The sequence below is a fragment of the Dermacentor silvarum genome, chromosome 3, assembly GCF_013339745.2.
Source record: "Dermacentor silvarum isolate Dsil-2018 chromosome 3, BIME_Dsil_1.4, whole genome shotgun sequence".
NCBI lineage: Eukaryota > Metazoa > Arthropoda > Arachnida > Ixodida > Ixodidae > Dermacentor > Dermacentor silvarum.
This window is the reverse complement of record NC_051156.1, coordinates 92,156,764-92,179,848: the sequence shown is the minus strand read 5'-3', so window position 1 is coordinate 92,179,848 and position 23,085 is coordinate 92,156,764. Positions and strand designations below refer to the sequence as shown.

Sequence of the window (23,085 nt, the reverse complement as noted above, 5' to 3'; positions counted from 1 at the left end):
GATTTGGTCCATTCCCGGGGCTGTGTGGCGTCTCAAGCCCATTATCGCCGCTGTTACTTCATGTAGATGAATGTCCTCATCTAGGAGCTCATTTGGGGTGCCGGTGTAGGGTGGCAGAGGCTCCGATGGCTGTGTGGGGAAGTACCACATCGCAGATCGCTTTCAGGATAGGCGCCCACGCGGCAGCTACGCGAGCATACGCCGCTAGAGCAGAACGCACCCCGCCACCGTCTCCGTCGCCACCTCCCCGTGCTTCGCTCGCGAACGAAGACCGCGCGCGCTTCCGGCCACCTTCCTCTCTCGCGTGTGCGAGATTAAGCTGCGGTTGCCGGCTCACCCTCCCACGCTTTCACTCGCACGCACAGCGTTCGGCGCGCGGTGACTGTTTTATCGCCACTGGACTTTATACAGAACCTCACGGCGACGACGATGGCGACGGTAAAAATGCGCTTTGGGTGTCCTTATGATAGCTATGATAGTCCTTATGATAGATTTCAGCCAACCAAGAGAACAGGCTGGCTTCAGGAAGGGATATTCTACGATGGATCATTTCCATGTCATCAATCAGGTAATCGAGAAATCTGCGGAGTACAATCAACCTCTCTATATGGCTTTCATAGATTATGAAAAGGCATTTGATTCAGTAGAGATACCAGCAGTCATCGGGGCATTGCGTAATCAAGGAGTACAGAAGGCATACTTGAATATCTTAACAAACATCTACAAGGATTCCACAGCTACCTTGGTTCTCCACAAGAAAAGTAGAAAGTTACCTATCAAGAAAGGGGTCAGGCAAGGAGACACAATCTCTCCAATGCTACTCACTGCATGCTTAGAAGTATTCAAGCTCTTAGACTGGGAAGGCTTAGGAGTGAGGATCAGCGGCGAATATCTCAGCAACCTTTGGTTTGCAGATGACATTGTCCTATTCAGCAACAATGGAGATGAAGTACAGCAAATGATTGAGGACCTTAATCGAGAAAGTGTAAGAATTTGGTTGAAGATGAATATGCAGAAGACAAAGATAATGTTCAATAGCCTGGCAAGAGAACAAGAATTCAGGATAGCCAGTCAGCCTCTAGAGTCTGTAAAGGAGTACGTTTATCTAGGTCAATTACTCACAGGGGACCCTGATCCCGAGACAGAAATTTACAGAAGAATAAAATTGGGTTGTAGTGCATACGGCAGGCATTGCCAAATCCTGACTGGGACCTTACCACTGTCGTTGAAAAGAAAAGTGTACAATCATTGCATTCTACCGGTGCTAACATATGGGGCAGAAACTTGGATGTTAAGAAAGAAGCTCGGGAACAAGTTAAGGACCGCACAAAGAGCGATGGAACGAAGAATTTTAGGACTAACGTTAAGAGACAGGAAGAGAGAGGTGTGGATCAGATAACAAACGGGGATAGCCGATATTCTAGTTGACATTAAGCGGAAGAAATGGAGCTGGGCAGTTCTCCGTGTAATGCGTAGAATGGATAACCGGTGGACCATTAGGGTTACAGAATGGATACCAAGAGAAGGGAAGCACAGTCGAGGTCGGCAGAAAATCAGATGGGATGATGAAGTTAGGAAATTTGCAGGCGCAAGTTGGAATACGCTAGCGCAAGACAGGGGTAATTGGAGATCACAGGGAGAGGCCTTCGTCCTGCAGTGGACATAAAATATAGGCTGACGATGATGATAGCTATCGCAATAAAAGGATTTATCGGTTCCCATCTAATTACTTAGGAGCCCGTGAACTGGAACTTCCTCTTAAAATCCAGACGCTTCTCTCGTAATGCGTACGTTCCTTCCTCTGGAAGCAACATCTCATTTTATTGCTCTGCAAAATCAGACTAATGCTTGATGCATTATTTGACGGGAGAGCAACAGCGACGTGAAGGGCACGGGTTATTCAAAGAACTTCAGGACACATTTGCAGGGAACCATTTAGGAGGAACGCCAGCATTCAGAAGCTCTTGTACCATGATTATAAACTGTCGAATAAGCCATGTCTCGGATTGAAGCCAACGTTGTGTCAAGGGCATTTATGTCCATCAGGGTCACAACTGCGTTTCTTGGCATTAGCATAATTAACTCTCACACATCAGCGTAGAGAGGGTGTGTGGTGTGTGGAGAAAAAGCAGGCGCGTAGAGGCAGAAGGAAATCTGAATGTTCAAATAGGGGATGTTTTAATAGTAAGAGAGCAGGTGAGAGCGAGGGAGGGGTTCAGCTTCCGATTCTTGAAACAAGTATGGGTGGCAAAAAAGGAAAAGCACCTGTGTAAGCTGGCGTTAACTGAATATCCTGCAGTCATTGTGTTCCAAGAGACGAGAAAGTACAGTTGGATCACTTGAAAAACTTGCAATATAAATAATAAAAAATATAAAAGCAACTCTGCTTTATTAGGAGGTATCCGCTTAATAATGAAAGGGCAAATTGCAAATAAAGCAATGAGTACAATTACACCTGTGGTTGAGAGTTTAAACATCAATTCGCGAAATATAATATAAAGAAAGAAAGAAACAACAATGTCATTCATCAAAGGATGCTTAGATTCATTACTTTGAAAAGAGATTGCGAGGTAAGACTTGTGCAAAAAAAATTAGCGCATGAGATACACTTAGCTTCTGATAACATGTAATACCGCAGAAATAAGGCCCTGCTCTTTGTATTAGAGCTAGCAGCCAATATCGCACCCTCAGATTCACCCTGATGACGTCATCAAAGAGTTCATCCGTGCACTCGCAGAGTGGCGCCACGCGTAGTATACCGGCACAGTGGACGACTATGCTCAGCGGCTCGGAGAACGCACTTCTGATGCTGTTGAAGAGCTGCTCCACGGACACCGATTCGGCCACGTCAACGAACATGGCCTGGTGCTTGGCGTCACCTGCGAGGCAGGAGGTTATTATTACGAGCGTGGTAAAGATATGATTGCATTTCGGAGAAAGGAGAAGTGCTGTTTATCGTTGCAGTTATGAAGGAGCCACGTAAAACTCCCCACACAGTTGGGTTGTCCTCTTGTCTCTCAGTGTTCTAACTATATATGCTTAACTAGATCGCGATCCAGGCTGTATTCCAGCATATCCGCGTGCTTCCGCTACACTTAATTGGCACTTTTAAAACAGCTCAGCTCATACATCGAATAATGATGAATAATGAGCCGTTACCAATAGACCGATCCCACCGACCGATCTGCGCATGCGCCGGTTTTCCGGAAGTAGCACTGCCACCATCATGGTTGTAGTCAACTGGTCAACCACACCACCGCCCGTCCGCGCTCGTTGAGTACTGCACACGAGCTTCCCAGATATCTCTGCGACTCCACCACCGAGAAACATTCTTCATGTATTTTAAGAAATTACATCGGCTGTTCATTGCAGCATGCGAGGCGAACGTTGAAAAGTGCCTGCTGCTCTTTCATTTCGGTTGTTACCCGCCGACTACACGTTGAGTATCGTATTTGTTCTAGCTTTGTATGTAGTACATGCTGATGTACGCCGTCATTTTACGTTACTATTTCCGCACACGTGCATCTGGGTGACTGCAACGTTATGTTTGCTTAGCGACGGACATAATGGGATTTGTATACCTGTTGGAGACAGGTTTGAAATGCGGCGTCAAAACTTTCGTGCACTAATGATGCTTGCCTACATGGGTTTCGCGCACGACTTGCAGACTTCGGTAACAGCGATATCCAGAAGTTCTTAGGTAAACTAGGCGGCGTTTTTAACAGCGGAGCTGTCTAAGCCGGCGTTAATCCGTCCGTCGCGGACAAAAAATATGGGCCGATCCTGGAGGTAGTGCAGTAAGTCCAAGCGCAATGGCACATACCCCTGTGAACTAGCGAAGCTGAGCCTGGCTAAGTCTAGCTAAGCATGGTTAATTGGGATTACTTAAGCTTAGTCAATCGTCGATGGCCAATCGATAGCCAATCAATAGCTAATCGATCATTGATCAATAAATTCCGGAAAATGCTGGGGATGATTTGGTAGTGCTTAGCCTAGCCTAAATACGTGGCCAATACCTTGCGATAGCCAATCGGTAACCAATCAATAGCAAATCGACCAATAATCAATAAATTCTGGAAAATGCTAGGGATGCCTTGGTAGTGCTTACCCTAGCCCAAAAGCCAGGACTAGCTAGGTGCCCATCAGCTCCGCTGTCTCTTTAGCATTGCGCCTCCAGTGCAAGCTACACTAATTTTTTATTTGCATTCGAGCGAATGGTACGCTTGCTGCTTCGAAAACTCCGACTGCGTGGCGTGAGCCGAGCGTCCCATTTTTGTGCACATGAATACGCGCCGCTCTCCATTATGAGCAGCCGCGGTATACTTTCATAGGTGATTCGTACTGGTCGACTAAGCCTTTTAAGACAGTATCTTCGCTGTCGCTGCTAGCGATGGCACAGACCTCTTGCTCATGTTCGGGTGGCACAGTTGAGCTCCCGGGAAATTCTAGCTGGCACGTGAAGATAAAAAAAGAAAGCCATATGTTTCAGTCTTGTAACACTCTTATTTATTTATTTATTTATTTATTTATTTATTTATTTATTTATTTATTTATTATTTATTTATTTATTTATTTATTTATTTATTTATTTATTTATTTACAATACCCTCTGGGACAGAGGGGAGTTGGTTTTGATTACAAAAAATTTTAACATAAACAGCAGTAAAAAGAGGCAAACAAATAAAAATTTTAATTAAAATTAAATATGGGGTTTACGTGCCAAAACCACGATCTGAATATGAGGCACCCCGAAGTCGGGGCTCCGGAATAATTTGGAGCACCCGGGTTCTTTAACGTGCACCTAAGAATAAGTACACGGGTGTTTTCTCATTTCGCCCGCTTCGAAATGCGGCCGCTATTCGTCCCCGTGTTTCTTCTCGCGCTGTGTATTACAAGTACCGCCTAATAATCCGTTGGATCCACGTCTCTCAAAGCTTTCGCTCTTTAGGAAACAGGTGGAATCCGAAGCCTTTGTGCCTTGTGTTGTTGTTGTAACAGCCAGGAATGCAGCTGGTGAATCCTCCCATCGCACGATGGCTCCACACAAACCATAAAAATTGCCAAAAATTGTTCGGAAACAGGACACACAGGCACTCCGGGCGGCTGGAGCGGCCGGATGACTACAAGTACCAGCATGCGCCGCGGAAGTAGTGGCGTCGTGAAACTGGCCGGTGGGATCGGTCTATTATTATGTTTTAAAGACGACAGTCTTTCTTGGGGAACTTAAACGCTGAAAATTTGGTCTGTCTGTCTGTCTGTCTGTCTGTCTGTCTGTCTGTCTGTCTGTCTGTCTGTCTGTTTGTCTGTCTGTCAACCGATTCAGCCACCCGGCCAAAGTTGGACCACTTGCTTACCGCCCACACTACTTAAACTGGTACGGCTGTTCATACTTGTGAACGTTATCGATCAAAAAGTAAATATTACGCATTTCCGAGGCGCAACATCACTAGGTAAGTATTAGGAGGTGTGTTCCTTTAATAGAAAATACATGGATACGTAACTCTAAAGACCCTAGTTTCTTAAGCTGCGCTGAAAATACCATGCTATGCGCGCCGACGAACGACGTCTGCCACGAAGGGAGGGAACCCTCTGCACAAGCTCGTGTTTCCCCGACTGCGCGCCGACGAGCGCCCTCTGCCATGGAGGAAGGACACCCTCTGCACAAGCTCATGTTTCCCGATGTATTGCCAGATGGCGTCCATGTCTCACGCAGCGCCTCCTCAATTTTATCAATGCCAGCCAGATTCGGCCGATTCCGCCTCCTCAATTTTATCAATGCCAGCCAGATGCGGCCGATTCAACATAAAGGAAGCGCTGTCTGAGGCAGGGTAAAACATAAATGGCCGCTTGATGAAATACAACCCACTCTACAAGACATGCCCAGACAACGCAGGGAAAATACCGACGACCAAATTGCACCGGAGAAGCGCCGGCGTGCCGACGCTCGTCGTCTCAAGCGTGCCCAATAAACGTCCGAGCAACGAGCCGAGCGGCTAGCGCAAGATCGTGAGTCGAGGCGCACCCGGAGGCAACAGGACACAGACCAGGTGCGCGACGCGCGAATCGTCAGCGACCGAGAGGCTAAGCGAGCGTACCGGGCGGCAGAAGAGACGCCCGAAGCTCGTGCCGAACGGGTAATCAAGGGCCGCCAGGCACAACGGAAACGCCGGGAAACAGAAACTCCAGAAGATGGCGCCCAAAGGCGTGGAGCATCACGGGTGGCCGCGGATCAGACCAGCACTCAAGTAGTACGGCCGGCAGAAGACTATCGTCTTTCGACGACATTTGCAGCGAAGCACGCAGATACGCGGCCATTTTTTATGTTTACGCTACCAGCGCGTAGCACAAGAGCTCCAGGTAATCGGTATTTGAATCTGTCTCGTGCCAAGAATACATTCTCACAAGTTTCTGAAAATTCGGGAGTCCTTATCTGGAATTGCGAGCTGAATAAACTAAAAACATAGAGCAATTTTAATTTTTCTTTTAAATCTTTTTGTTACATTCTTTTAAAATGTTATAAAAATTCTCAATAAGAGTCACGTTTGCGAAACACTATCACATGTACTTTCTTGAGTGTATGAAGATTTAACATTTATTTGTTGTGTTTTTTTTTTTTTTGTTGAAAGTGAAATTACTCCTTATCGTATAGTAATATTGTTTTGTTTATATTCTTGAACCCCTACTAGGCTTTTACGGCTATGAGTTCAGTCAAAATCGAATTCTGTGAACTTTCTAAAACTGTGAATAAATTTCAAAACGTTCAAACTTCAAAACTTCAGCCGTATTTAAATTTTCTTCTGGTGACGCGTTCAGGTTAGGCAATTTACGAAAGTATGTAGAAAAATTCAGAAACGAAATTATATCTTCATGGTTGTGCGCCACAAAAACAGATCACAGCGGAAAAGAAGACTGCCGTTTATGCTCAGGCAGACATCCCATCTGCGTAATGTTCACTGGAAAGCAACCTGTTTCCAAAGAATGAACGCTAAAGTTAAAATATTTTGCTAAATAACAAACAGCGGACGTGTCTACAAAGTACACTGCAGTAACCTTTTGCGTTCCAATTGGACCACATCTGCGCTCTGCCTGGGTAATCGTGTACTTAGATTATAGCCAAGGGCTCTTATGAAAATGTTGTGTGCCGCTATCGCACCAGGGGCAAGGGCATGGCGCAATGCTTTGTCATAACTTGAGCTCACAATATAGGCCAAAGAACCGGTAATGGTGCTAAGCAGTCAGCAAGATCAAACAACGCCACTGCAACAGCTGCTGACTACAATGGGCCCGTTTTTCGAGCGAGATGTGTAGCTTTCTTAAGTTCGGGAGTTACCTTGGCAGGTGAAAACGTTGGCCTACCGAGAGCTGCTGAGTTCAGTCGAGCACCTTAGCAATCTGATATGCGGCCGGCCAGCAGGAGCAGGGTGTGAGGCCCAGGCCGCGCTGTGAGTAACCTCCATGGTCACCAGACGCGAGGTCACTTGCTGAACGACCCTTGCCGGTTATCAACGTCATAGCAACTTTTAAACCGACGTCGTCACGTCAATGGCTACCACACGTAGCGCCCATCAAGATCACGTGGTTTGGACATAACTGAAGCCTGAGACTGTCGAGCATTCATTTTTCAGAGTGACATGTCGTGCTAGATTATTCCGAAATGTAAGTTTTTCTCGGGATCATTCGTAATTATGTGCATGTCGCATTGGCTTAATAGTGGTACGTAACATAAAACTCAACTCCTTTCGTGCATGCTGAGTTCATTACCTGCGCAGCTGTTATAACCTTTGCAATTTTTGAGCACTTCTTTATGTCGATTCATATGAGCTTTGCAGCGTCATCATGCGCACTCAGACAGGTGTATCGTGTATCCAGTGAATCATGTAGCAACAGCTGTGTTAGTACAATCGCGATGTTATCGTTGCGGCTAACGGAGTAACCTGACAAAAATCTATCCTATAGCTGCCGTAGTAGCGACTTTGTCGTAACTGAGCGGGAACCTGATGTGAAGGCAAAGTCGACAGGAGACCTTGGTGTCGGCACGATGTAATTCTCCTGAACCACCATTTCAACGAACATTTAGTTGGATAGGCGTACATTTACTCGCTAAAGTAGACACAGGGTTCCCGGTATGAGTCTTACTGTAAGAACGTGCGGGCAAATATTATAAACACTGGTCAAGTTCGCAGCCTTTGCGTTTAAAGTAGTCTTGTTACGCTGGAATGTTACCGGCTGTAGACAAGCTTCAACTTTGTGTGAAATACTAAGGCGTTTACGTTGACTGCATATTTGTGGCATTGTTCTGCGCAAGACCACGCTTAAGTGCCTGACACCTGTTATTCCTGCTGGAAAAGGCGGCCATTTCGTTTGTTGGTTCTTTCCTTGGAATTTGCAACAGCCGCAAAACACAACAAATAAAATTTAAAGAAAGGCTGGGGACTAAGTATAAGTATATATAAGTATAATATATATTTTTCATGTAGTAACAGTGAGGGCATGCTGAAGCAAGTATGCTTCTTCGTCTATAAGAAAGGCATGAAGTTGGAGCATTGGACTGAACTGGACTGGAAAAACGTTATTTAGGTCCTGAAGGACGCGCTTAGCGCGTAGCGGGCGTCTCCCACGTAGGGACCGACCGAATAGCGAAATTTCCCAATCAAAGGGAATAGGAATATTCGAGAAAATAAGCATCGAAAATCGGATGAAATATTTTCCCATTTCTAGAGCGACATAAAACGAAAGTTTGCTTGGTGCCTGAATGATAAAAAAAATGAAATGAGGCTGATACACAAGAGCGCACGCATGTAATACCGTTCACAATTCATTGGGAAAAGACCGAAGGGACAAAAGAAGAAAAAGGAACACAGGACGCGTTCTTCGGTTGTCTTTGTCCCCTCGCGCTTTTTCTGATAATCAATCCATACCAACCAATATTACTGTTGCGATGCTAAAGAACCGTGTTTTATTGAACAGGCTTGAAGCCTCAAACGGGGACAAATGTCCTTCTCCTCTTCTTTCTTATTCACTCCGGCCGCACTCTTTCGTGTGCTGTGCGGGCACGTTTACTGTGATATTTCTCCTATCGTCGAGGAAGCCGGCCGGGCGAGCAACCTATGTTTTCTAAGTAAAGGGCTTCAGACGAGCGACGTGTGCTACGTCTATCTTTGCGGAGAGCCGTCCAATTACGGTGAGCCGCGCTAGTCGATAGTCTACTTCGCTTAACCGGTCAACGACAACGTACGGGTCGGTATAGTTGGCCAGAAGTGTAAACGTCTTTTTTTGGCGATAGAATTGAGACGGTGGAATTCAATAGAAAGTCTCCAACTACCGTCTTTCTCTTCGACCAGTATAACTGGAGCAGCCCCAGAAATTAACGATTCCGGAATTACTCCTTTCTGTTACATTTCGCTAACTTGTTCGTCAAGAATCTTGCGCTTCGATGGCGATGCTGCCGAACAGGCTGCACTGGACCCGGTGTTAATCCTGTGCCTGGTTTGGCACGCAGGAATAGATGGCGCGTTGTCCCTCTGGGTAACGTCGAAAAAACTTAAGTGCTTAGAACGGTCACAAATGTATGACACTTGTCCGACGTGAGTGACATGCGGATCATAAGCAGAACCTTTGAGTCTTGTGAACAAAAGCGAACTAGTTTATGTGGAACATCCGCAAGTTTACGGCGACTGGCGTCGACTTGTGCTCTCTGAAAAAAAAAGAAAGATTTATGCCGCCTGGTACGACTGCGTTTTCGACTGAAAGATTGGTGATTCATAGTTTAGAGCGCCGCTGACCCAGTCACAAGACAGTCTATTTATGCTGACGACGAACACATTTACTATAATAGTATTACACACGCTGAACAAGGGCCCCGCTGCAGGGGGCCGGGGTTATAACCTTTACTGCGCAGAACCATGGTCAGTAGGCGAAGAAGGGAATGGGTTTCACACTTTGAGTGCGGGATAATGTTCGCCACACAGGTGCATGCGTGGTCTTTGAAAATAGGCTTGCAGAAGCTGTCAACGAAGCGCTAGGTATCAGCTTGGAAGCGGGCTTAAGGTGGCCGCAATACTTAAAGAATGCAGGGCTTTTTTGCATACTGAGCAGCTGAGGGTCTTCCCATGTACAGACTTGGAGACTACGTTCACATCGTCGAGTAAATGCTGCATTCAAACCGCTTTAAATCTGTGGCAGGGATGGGGATATTTGCGTCTGTGTCGCTAAAGGTGACTGACGTAGCGTTTTCAGCAGCAGCTTCATTGCATTTTATGCCTGTGTGGCCAGGTAGCCAGCATAAGACAATCACTTCTTGGCACATGTATGAGGAGCATAACAGAATGTACAGTTCATTGAAAACAGAGTTCTTGAGTTTTCGTAGACTGATTACGGCTTGGACTACACACAATTAGTCCGTGCACACAATAGCCCTAGTGAGGTTCGTTTGATTTATGTGTTTAGCTGCAGAGAGGATCGCGTATGATTCGGCCGTAAAAATACTGGTATATGGATTAAGTGTACCGGATAGTAAAACGATTATCCTAAAGCTGCGTTAGCAACACCAGCAGGAGACTTCGAAGCGTCTGTAGAAAATTCAGCACAAGAATACTTATCCTGAAATTCAAGAAAATGTGAATGTATGTATGCTTCAGGTGCTTGTTTTGATATTTCTACGAAAGAGACGTCACAATGGATAGCCTACCACTATCGCGGTGTAGGAGCAATTAGGATATCCTCTAGAAGAGGGACGTCTGTTTCTTCTGACAGTGCTTCCAACTGAAGGGACGGAGGAGGCCTAGTGGTTGGGCGGTTACTGAACAGCCTGGCCGTGGACAAATCGCAAGTAATTGAATGCCACGGATTATCTACATCTGATTTCACATTCAAGGCGTAGGATAAGCTTAAATATGTCCCTTGGAAGTGTAGAGACCATTCGTTACATTCAACGTACAAGATTTGTACAGGATTTGCCCTTAAGGCGCCTGTAGCAAGGCGGATACCCAAGTGGTGAATGGGATTTAACATTTTCAAAGCACTAGGCGTGGCAGAATTATAGACTATGGCAGCGTAGTCAAGGTGCAGTCGTATTAGACTTTTATACAAGCTTATAAGGCATCTCCTGCGCTTCCGCCGCATGTGCGCGACAAGAGCTTCAACAGTTTCGTAGGCTTGAGGCAATTCGCTTTAGGGTACTTCGGATAGGAGATAAAGGTTAGTTCATTGTCTAAGATAATACCTACGAATTTTTGTTCGGAGCTCACAGATAGTCGTTCTCCATGAAGGTCTCGAACGGGGTCTGTTAGTAAAGTTCTCTTGTTGGAGAAGAGGTCGCACGTACTTTTTTTATGCTTTAGTTTGAAACCGTTCTCATCCGCCCACTTAGACAACTAGACAACTTATTTAAGCCAAGCTGAACTTGTCGCTCTAAATAGTAAGGTTACATGATTTGTCACGCATTTGGATGTCATCCACAGATACAGAAAAAAAACATTGTACGTGGTATGATAGTTGAGAGGGAATTCATTTTGACAATGAATAAAGTGCCACACGGCGGTGTGGTACACCAGCCTCCTGTGTAGATGATCGAGATCAGACGTTACCAACTCTAGCACGGAACGCGCGATAAGAAAGGTAGTTCTGCATCACATTTAGTAAGTTGCCTCGGACCCCTATTGCCTCGGCTGCCGCCATAACATAATTAGTAGTCCATCACGCGCGTGATGCAAATATTGTTGATTCGGGTTCCACCGGCGGCAAGTTGTTTTTTTAGAGCGCAGCTCTTAAACGCGCGTCCCTGCGGCAAGCGTCGTCGGGGGCGTTACCGAGCGAACGAGCACATCGAACAATGAAAGCGAACGCAGCCGCGCAGTGGGAGGAGGAAAGCGGAGAGGAGGGTGCAACGCAACCAGGAAGCGGAGGAGGGTATGGCGAAAGGGTGAGGAGGAAAGCGGAGTGCCGGCGGCGACCAGCCATACGGCATCAGCGCGTAAACAAAGCGCTGGCGTGCGCTTCGGACCCACTTCGTATGCGCTGCTTCGCCTGCGGAGCCACCGCCGCTAGATAATGCGCTCCGCTCGAGCCACGCGTTTCTGTGTTAACACTTGCTTTCTGAACAATGAGCAACGCAACCGGTGGAAATGCTCGGTCTGCCGCTGCTGCTAAGCGGGCTGCCCGAGCAGAGGCTCAGCGCCGCCGACGGGAACAGCCTGTCCTTCAGAATCAAATTTTTGGCCATAATATATCGCTAATTCAAACCACCTAAACAGCTGCGCCCGAAATTCGCATTAGGGGGTATCGTACTCGTCTGTGATTATTTTTCGTCCACTTTCATTTTCCTTTAATTTATCATTTTATACATTTCAATTGAAAATGCAAATAACTTCTATGCCTTCCTTCACTTCCTTATCTGTTGGCATCTTATGGTTATAATTAGCCTATTATGTAGCTCTTTCGTCAATGCTGAAAACGGCATACAGCATCACTATGCTAGACATAACCGCAGTCTAGGTCAAGGCGCAGAGAGTTTGTAATTCTCTATGGGGCTCTTGCCTTGCCCAGGGGGCGCTGCAAAAATGGTGCTAAAAAGCGCCCTCAATCCGAAACTGGGTAGTACCAAGCTCGGTCGTCTGCTTCGGGAAGCACGTTTACAATATGGACTCGCCACTTTCGGTTGTGTTGTACCACGGGTTGCAGCGAATATCGGGCGCCGAAGATTTTTCCATGGGTGGCATGCTGCGTAAAGGCAAGAAATTATACAACGCCGAATACGTGTACGCCGTTCAAGAAATAAGCGGCGAAGTTTTAGCGCGGTGTCAATCGCAAGTGAAGCGAGTCACGCACGTGTGAAGTTGAACTTAGGTAAGGTTTGCACGCTGCTAGATTCAGGCGCACAAACGCGAGGAAATGCTTTCTATAAATGAATTCACAGCAGCGATAAGCAGACATGTGTACGGAACTGCTCGAGCGCACGACGGTACGCGCCGCGACGGCAGCGGTCTTTCAGCATGCCGCGGTGTACGAACTGCTCGAGCGCACGATCGTACGCGCCGCGACGGCAGCGGTCTTTCGACATGCCGCGAAACGGCGGGCCTCCTGCAATCTTTCTTGACTGCATGCCGCTAGACAAGTAATTATGCCTGCGCTGTAGTAGCGGCCATGTGTCCCTCTAGCAATTGATAAATAACTGATGCAATGCATATAATTTCGCAGTAACGTACGCACGTGCGAATCACGCTGCAGCGCGAGCTCGTGCGCTGCTCGCTTGATGTAGCTTTTAATGACAGCGCTCGAACAACGATGTGCTGTAATCAATACTACCTTGCTGTGCTGCCTCAGCGTGTTGGCTTGAGGTCAAGGATGAGCACAATCAACTCTCTAACCTGTGCTGCTCGTAGTGGGGTAGTGAATTGTCACCGAATCAGCCCGACCATTTGTGGTCATTTGCACACACCTGGTCACTTCACCACTTCGCACCGGTCGAATTGTTAATTTTCGCTGTGGCCGGGTCTCGAATCGTGAATCACCAGCCATGCCTGCTGCTATGTCGGTCTTCCATTTCGCTTAGCCATGGGCCATGGCGCGACGAACTGCATGCAGTTATCCAGCGCGCCCGACGCTCCACTTCGTGAGGCCTTGAAGGAAAACGGTAGAATCTGATGTTGGGATTCAGGCCTTCTTGTTCATGGCAGCCCACGACGCAGCAGTAACGACGGTGACGTTTTTTCGAGGTTGAGCTAGGTCTCTCCCGATCGGCGTCGCCGATGTCTTCTGCTTCCAGCATTACGTCCCACGGCACACGGAGAGTCCGTTTTCGTATAACTATAGGCTGCGGCCAGCTCGCAGCCTGGTCGCCATGGTCTGTGAGAAGTGACGAGCCTTTTCGCACTCGAAACAGGGCAGAAAAAAGTGCGAATCGACGCAAAACGCGGGCTAGAAACGTGCTTCGCCACAGGCAGGGCTCAATACTATCCAAGCTGGTACTACCCAGATGACGCTTTTCGCCGCCACCAGGCGCCGCTACTATACCTCAAACTCCAGCGCAAGCCGCCCATAGGCAATTTTCAGCGACTTCTGAACTTAGCAAATACATGTTTCTTGGAAACGAATGTGGCCCTAACGACAGAGACTTAAAACGACTATCGAGCGCCCAAACTCAAGGACAAGCCGATTGGCTGTCTGCCGTATATGACGTTCAAGGCGACCCAGAAATCACTTGAGAGAACGTTTGCCCTGGGGAGGCTTACTAACAGTTGAGGGCAGAACTGGTGTCATGGACATCATAGAAAATGCAGGATATATATATATATATATATATATATGTGTGTGTGTGTGGGGGGGGGGGGGCGGCCTGCTAACAAGGCATCTTGACCGGAATTTAACCGCAGGAATTTAACCAGCAGAGTAAGTGTACACCGGTTATTGTCAGGTTCTGCAACTTCAAAACTCCATAAAATTTTATTTTCCAACGATCGAAACTCAATTCAATAACATATCTGCAGCTGAAGAGTTAGCTTGTGACTCGTCAGGCTCACTAAAAGTTAATTATATTTGCCAAAGCGTTACCTGAGTCTCCTGTTTTCCGGCTTCGATACAACAGGGTATTTGTAAATTACACGGGCTAACGGGGTGATAATTTGTAAGGTTTCCGGAATATACAAAAAATTGCCTGTGGCAGATTGCATAATTCTTGTCCTTGAGCTGATTATTAGAAGAGGCGGACATTACTAGCACGAGAAATCAAAACACACATTCAATTAACTAAAAGTTCACCAATTAACTTCTTAAATAACTACTTCACGGTACATATTCTATTTAGGAATGGTAGCCGCCGAGTTTGCAAGAAGTATTCACTTGAAAGTTCTGAACCTTCAGGATGACACCCGTATCGAGATATTATTTCCCAAAGTGCGGAACAAAATACATGGGCGTTCCAATTACTCTTCTGCTTCAATGCCTAGAAATGCGTTTTGTTAAAGAAAGTAAGTGGAACAACAGTGCATAGTTACGTCGAGTTTCAGGGCGCGTATCTCGAAATTGGTGTCATTCTGGAAATTCATTCCAAGTGGATAATCCTTGCAAACTCACCGGCTAAATTCTTGGATTGCGCTATGTGCGTATAGTAATTATTCAATGATTATTTAGTATTTTTCTTGAATTAGTCAATTATACATTGTGATTTCTCGCCCTCGTGATGTCCGCCTTTTTCAGCAATTCAGTTAAATGACAAGAATTAGGCTATATGCCACAGCCGATATTTTAAAATTCTGTATGGTATACAAAAACAAAAAAAGAAAGCCCTCATTCCACGACGTGAACCCCTATTTCGCGTGAGCGTACTTTGTCTCATTTCGGCCGTCATTGTTTTTCTAATTATTTTGTAGCGTTAGCTACACTGGCCTAGCCAAACCCGTTTCGCGCAGCACATCAAGAGCCGTGCTGCGCATGCGCAAGGATCAGTGATGTCACACGGCTTGCGCATCCGTCTAGGTCACTCTAACCGGAGCCACCGGAGCCGGCACCTCTCGCGCACTCCGCCGCCGTCGCGCGCGGCTCACCGGCGCCGGTCTGCGCATTCCAGAGGAGTGACGTCGTAGCCGTGGTAGACGCACTGGCGCCGGCGCGCGCTCGCTCGCTGTGCAGTCGCCGTCTGACACTGCGCTGGAGCCTCTGCGCTTCTGACTGGCGTTTGCCAGTGTGGTACAGCCATGAAGAAGGAGAGCGCAAATGCTGCTCAACAGCGCAGAAGAACGGAGAAGCTTGACTCATCGGATCCCGAAGTAGTTGCCTGGCAATTAGCGGTTGAGCGTAGGAGGAATGAACAGAAGAAGGCTATATACATGTGCCACATAATACGTACACCGCGTGTGTGTCATTGGAGCAGCAGTAAGCATGACAATCAAACTAATCCTTGACAATCTAGACAACCAGGAAAGCTAAGAATAATCAACTGAACCTTTGCTAACGCTACGTATGTCCTGGCATAGCTGAGCTAAGCCACTGCAACTTTTTTTCGTGATCTTGTAGCTGAACATTGAGCTCGAAGGACCGAGTTGCAACGCAAGCGCCGTCTAGAAAAACGTGTCTCACGATCCCGAGCCCGGGCTTGGCCTTTAGCGACGACTTCGGGATCGGTAGACTCAGGTTGTTCTAGACGGCGCTTCCGTCGCATCTCAGTCTTAGCTGGTCGTTCAGCTGCAAGATCACGAGAAGGACCCGCTCCATCCATGCTACTTCACAGCGATGAATCACCGACTGTTCTTTCCAAGCGCGGATACAGAACTGATTACGCGTCTCATGCTTCTCCGAACGCCAAGTTATGTCTGGCACTGAAGCCATCCGCTCCGCACCGCGCTACCTCTGCGAGTTGGCACCGCGCCATCTGTGCCGATGACGTCATCCACAGCGATGCCGCCTAATATTATTTAGGACATCCGTCATCCGCCGTGACAGCTGCGCCGCTGACCTCATTCTTGGCGCTGTGCCAACTTTTATCGCCGAACACCCGCATGGCAACTCTTCAAAGTGGGGCATATACACTTGCTCGTAAAATAAAAAAAGAAAGGTCCATACCCGACTACACTATATGTAAACTCTTCGCTGTGACTCTGTACTAGAGCTCTGCACGGGCCCGGGCCGTCCGAAGCGTTTTTCGGCGGGCTCGGGCCGGGTCCGGACTTAAAGCCACGGGCCCGGGCCGGACTCAGGCTTGAAGCCACGGGCCCGGGCCAGACTCAGGCCCGCTCATTAAAGGACCTAAGTAGGCCTTCGAGCACACGCAACCGTTATGCATTGCATGGTTCAATGCATTCTGTTCCAAGCTGACGTGACACGTGCAAAATGACTATCATCATCAGCAGCAGCCTATATTTATGTCCACTGCAGGACGAAGGCATCTCCCTGCGATCTCCCATTAACCCTGTCTTGCAATAGGTGATTCCAATTTGCGCCTGCTAATTTTCTAATTCATCACCCCACCTAGTTTTCTGCCGTCCTCGACTGCGCTTCTCTTCCCTTCGTATCCATTCTGTAGCTCTAATGGTCCATCGGTTATCCATCCTACGCATTACATGGCCTGCCCAGCTTCATTTTTAACACGACCCCGGCTAACATTTTAGCCGGGGTCCACCAAGACTTCACTGACGTATTTCCGTCACGGAAATACGTCACACGAACATACACGAACATAATACAAAGAAAGAAACCAGAAGAAAAAGTTCCACAAACATGCAAAATTTGGAAATCGAACCCACGACCTCTCGGTCCGCGACGGCAGATCGCCGAGCGTTTAACCCACTGCGCCACAAACGCATTTGCAGAGAGCTACACAGACGCGCCTTATATATCTAACACTCCTCCGTGTACCCGCGCTCTGCTCGTAGGCGGTGCCGCCGCCTACGAGCAGAAAAGAGAAGTACTGCATTATGACACTAACGCGCACCGACAGTGAACGCTTCGGTGGTCTCAGCACTACGACGCCTCGATGCCAGCATTCGAAGGGACGCTGGCATCAAGAAGCACTACCAACGCGTTCTCGCAGAAGCACTACTAGGTGGCGTTCACCGTACTCAGCACAGCGGAGCGTGGCCTCCGCAATTAGCTCTGAAAATGTTTCTGAAGTTGATCGCGGAGGCTGCAATTACGACGCGCTGTACGCGCTGATTTGACTCGGTGACGATTCAGTTACGTGCTTTGTCTTGCGCGTTGTATTAGTGTGTCAGTTACGTGCTTCGTCTTTCGCGTTGTGCTAGCGTGTGCAGCGTAGTGCAGCTTCCATATGCACGACGGTTGCTCATGGTCATCGACGTTGGTAGTCGTGATGGAGGAGACGTGCCACCAGGCGTCAGCGTGGGTGCATCAACGCCTAAGGGCGCTTTAGCCACAAAACACCAATAGACATTATATATCAATGTGCAATAAACATTACACTACTTCTGTGAAGACACGTTTCACTTTCGTGTTCTATACCGATTCCTATATAAGAGGGATCAACCACATTTTTTCCGCTTAATGTCAACTATAATATCGGTTATCCCCGTTCTCTTATCCACACCGCTCTCTTGACTGTATATCTTATCAGATGACTGTAAATCTTATCGAAGAAAATAGTAAAACAGATGATGTTCTCATTTTAACAGCGGAGCTGTTTCAGCCGGGCATAATGTGTCTGCTGAATCCAAAAAATGTCGGCCGATCCTTGCAGCAGTGCAGAAAGGGTCCAACGCAATGGCACATACACCTGTTAACTAGCGAAGCTGATCCTGGATAAGTCTAGCTAAGAATGGTGGGGACTACTTAAACTTAGTCAGTCATCGATAGGCAATTGATAGCCAATCAATAGCCAGTCGATAATCAATCAATCACCAATAAATTCCGGAAAATTCTGTGGATGACTTGCTAGTGCTTAACCTAGCCCAACAAATACGTGGCCAATATCTTGCGATAGACAATCGATAGCCAATCAATAGCTAATCGATAATCAATCAATTATAAATAAATTACGGGAAATGCTGGGGATGACTTGGTAGTGCTTAGCCTAGCCCAAAAGCCAGGACTAGCTAGGTGCCCATCAGCTCCGCTGTCTCTTTAGCATTGCGCCGGCAGTGCAAGCTACGCTATTTTTATTTTCCACAAAAACAAACATTGTTTCCGCGTAAGAAAAAATAAATTATACAAAGAACCACTCCTCAAACTATTTCCATGTTACCGCTTTTGCGATTGCACTATTACCAGTGTCGATACTATTTCATTATTTTAGCGCTAAGGCCAGTTACTTTTGTGCTTCAATGCATAAAACAGCGTTTTCCTCAAAAAGTTAACTGGAACGCCCATTCATTTCGTCGGACACTGAAAATTAATATCTCGAAACTGGTTCAGTCCTGAGGATTCGTTCCAAGTGGATACGCCTTGCGAACTAAGCGGCTATAATTCGTAGATTGAAAGATGTGCCGTAAAATAAATAATTTAAAAGTTAATTAGGGCAATTATGTGAAATATTCAATTAGGCCTTTTGACCATCTATTATGCCATCCGTGTCATAATTAGCTTGGAACTACATAAAACAATTATCCTCCTTAGAGCGTCATCGCATTAATGCGAACACAAGAAATCCTGAGATATGGTCAATTCCATACTTCAGAACACTCTATAAGCATCAGTCGTTAATACATAACCTGCCATTCACTTTGAACAAACACAAAAATGTTGATAATTTCAGTAAGACAGAACTCAGCTCATACGTTGGTAACTTGTAATGTATCTGATGTGATTATTATTCTGCCTTTGTGCATGGCTCTGAGTGTATAATGTACAATCTGTTTCGTTTTCTTGGCAAATATTAATCTTGTAAAATTCAGTCTCATGCTATGTTGTATAACTGGTGGTGCGCTGTTTTATATAGCTAGTATTGCTATTGTATATTGTATATAGGCTGATGATGATGATGATGATGATTGCTATTGTAGTGTCGTTTAAAATGCATTCTGTTAAAACATTTCCCAATTCTTTCAACTCGCCGCGACGAAATATTCTGTTTTTCCGTTCATAGCTATTTCGTCCGTGAGGAATTCCAGCGACAGCTGGAAATATATGTAAATTATTTTACATGTGCGCGCACTGTTTGCTGACATACTATTGCCTTGCCTGGTGTTTTGGGTCACGTCAAGCTACGTATGTAGCTTTTAGTCCAAAATGACCGTCCAGCATGTAAATCTGAGAATAAATTGATTTGATTCGATTGGTGTCGTCGGACACTTTGAAAATATTATCTTGAAACTGGTTCAGTCCTGAGAATTCGTTCCAAGTGGATACGCCTGCGAACTCAGCGGCTATAATTCGTAGATTGAAAGATGTGCCGTAAAATAAATAATTTAAAAGTTAATTAGGGCAATTATGTGAAATATTCAATTAGGCCTTTTGACCATCTATTATGCCATCCGTGTCATAATTAGCTTGGAACTACATAAAACAATTATCCTCCTTAGAGCGTCATCGCATTAATGCGAACACAAGAAATCCTGAGATATGGTCAATTCCATACTTCAGAACACTCTATAAGCATCAGTCGTTAATACATAACCTGCCATTCACTTTGAACAAACACAAAAATGTTGATAATTTCAGTAAGACAGAACTCAGCTCATACGTTGGTAACTTGTAATGTATCTGATGTGATTATTATTCTGCCTTTGTGCATGGCTCTGAGTGTATAATGTACAATCTGTTTCGTTTTCTTGGCAAATATTAATCTTGTAAAATTCAGTCTCATGCTATGTTGTATAACTGGTGGTGCGTTGTTTTATATAGCTAGTATTGCTATTGTATATTGTATATAGACTGATGATGATGATGATGATGATGATTGCTATTGTAGTGTCGTTTAAAATGCATTCTGTTAAAACTTTTCCCAATTCTTTCAACTCGCCGCGACGAAATATTCTGTTGTTCCGTTCATAGCTATTTCGTCCGTGAGGAATTCCAGCGACAGCTGGAAATATATGTAAATTATTTTACATGTGCGCGCACTGTTTGCTGACATACTATTGCCTTGCCTGGTGTTTTGGGTCACGTCAAGCTACGTATGTAGCTTTTAGTCCAAAATGACCGTCCAGCATGTAAATCTGAGAATAAATTGATTTGATTCGATTGGTGTCGTCGGACACTTTGAAAATATTATCTTGAAACTGGTTCAGTCCTGAGAATTCGTTCCAAGTGGATACGCCTGCGAACTCAGCGGCTATAATTCGTAGATTGAAAGATGTGCCGTAAAATAAATAATTTAAAAGTTAATTAGGGCAATTATGTGAAATATTCAATTAGGCCTTTTGACCATCTATTATGCCATCCGTGTCATAATTAGCTTGGAACTACATAAAACAATTATCCTCCTTAGAGCGTCATCGCATTAATGCGAACACAAGAAATCCTGAGATATGGTCAATTCCATACTTCAGAACACTCTATAAGCATCAGTCGTTAATACATAACCTGCCATTCACTTTGAACAAACACAAAAATGTTGATAATTTCAGTAAGACAGAACTCAGCTCATACGTTGGTAACTTGTAATGTATCTGATGTGATTATTATTCTGCCTTTGTGCATGGCTCTGAGTGTATAATGTACAATCTGTTTCGTTTTCTTGGCAAATATTAATCTTGTAAAATTCAGTCTCATGCTATGTTGTATAACTGGTGGTGCGTTGTTTTATATAGCTAGTATTGCTATTGTATATTGTATATAGGCTGATGATGATGATGATGATGATGATGATGATGATTGCTATTGTAGTGTCGTTTAAAATGCATTCTGTTAAAACTTTTCCCAATTCTTTCAACTCGCCGCGACGAAATATTCTGTTGTTCCGTTCATAGCTATTTCGTCCGTGAGGAATTCCAGCGACAGCTGGAAATATATGTAAATTATTTTACATGTGCGCGCACTGTTTGCTGACATACTATTGCCTTGCCTGGTGTTTTGGGTCACGTCAAGCTACGTATGTAGCTTTTAGTCCAAAATGACCGTCCAGCATGTAAATCTGAGAATAAATTGATTTGATTCGATTGGTGTCGTCGGACACTTTGAAAATATTATCTTGAAACTGGTTCAGTCCTGAGAATTCGTTCCAAGTGGATACGCCTGCGAACTCAGCGGCTATAATTCGTAGATTGAAAGTTGTGCCGTGAAATAATTAATGAAAAAGTTAATTAGCGTAATTATGTTCAATTAGGCGTTTTATTTTCCCGTGGAAGTAACGACCGCCTCATCGAGTAGTTTAGATCAAGGATTATTATAAAATTGTACAATCTGCAACAGGAAATTAAAAAAAAATTCGTTCAGCTAAAATGAAACACCCTGTATATTTGCATACTAAATGACATCATAGAACCATATCGTAGAAATCAAGGTAAGTGCATGCGCACCAGCGGAACAATAGCAGCACAGGCAATGGGCCGGATTACTCATGTTCCCGTGAGAGAAACAAAGATTTCGGCCTTTTATTGCTTATATACTGCAGCTGATTAAACCTCGAGAACGTGAGGCTGAAAGATACGGTACAATCTGTAAGTAAAAAAAGATTTTTTTTTCTCTTACAGGCCGGGCCTGGTCATGCACACGCGGGCCCTAGCTAAGCTTAGTAATAAATGCCCGGGCCCGGGCCGGGCTCGGGCCGAAAAATCTGGCCCGTGCAGTGCTCTACTCTGAACTCCACCCGGACGGCACCGACGCGAGGCACTGCTTCTAGGTCGGTAGTGCAATCACTAATTTTTACGAGAGTTTACTAAACACATTGTTCCTGGCAGCAAAGTAGAAGAAACTGAAATAGGAGAACACGAAAAAGGTGAGACTGATAGTTAAGTAAGCCTAAGGCCCATATTCACAAACGGAACTTAAGCAGAGCGTCAATAAGTGCGGGGAAAGTACAAGTGTTAGGAAAGTTTTAGGAGAGTACTTCAAAAACGACACTTAAGTATCGCTTTCGAAAGTAACACTTTTCGGGTCAAGTATGTCGTCTGGTGTCGAGGATACGTAAATAATTTACGTGTACGATAGGCTCAATCGTAAAACAAAAAGAAAATGCAGCAAAAGGTTGCAGTGCTTGCACGCGCATTCTGCTGAGTAAATACAAAGAACTATTTGGTTTTAGCGCTTTACTCAAACTCGTCTGGCCACAAGTTCACATTGGTCCTCGCAGCCACTGTGGTTGTGTGTGTCGCCCGTCCCGACTCTTTTTTTTTTTTTTCTGAAAACGTGCGGTGTTTGTGCATAGAGTGTGTGTGTGTGTTGTATGTTTTGAATCCGCGTGGACGATGGAAAAAAAAGAAAAAAAGCTTTTCCGAAGAAGAACGGCCGTGCCCCTGGAGCTCGTTTCACGCATTAATGAACTTAATTAAACATTGACTGATTGATTGATTGATTGATTGATTGCGGCGCAGTTTTATTCATTTACCGAGTAACACACAAACGCAGCTGTATTTCAGTCATGTACGTTCAATACTTGAATATGGATGTGTTTGTTGGGAACCACACACATCTGAGCTTATAAATAAATTAGAAAGAATCCAGAATAGGCTGTTAGGTTTGTTCTTGGTAACTATAGCCGGC

At 45.5% G+C, this 23,085-nt stretch overlaps 1 protein-coding gene across 1 annotated transcript in view; it reads right to left on the bottom strand.

The window, feature by feature from the left end:
• The window catches only part of LOC119444556 (estradiol 17-beta-dehydrogenase 8), a 42,122-nt gene that overhangs the window by 6,775 nt on the left and 12,262 nt on the right, over nt 1-23,085 (bottom strand). Inside the window, exon 2 of the mRNA XM_037708936.2 lies at nt 2,686-2,879. Coding sequence (XP_037564864.1) covers nt 2,686-2,879 — 194 coding nt within the window. The remainder of the gene's footprint in view (nt 1-2,685; nt 2,880-23,085) is intronic.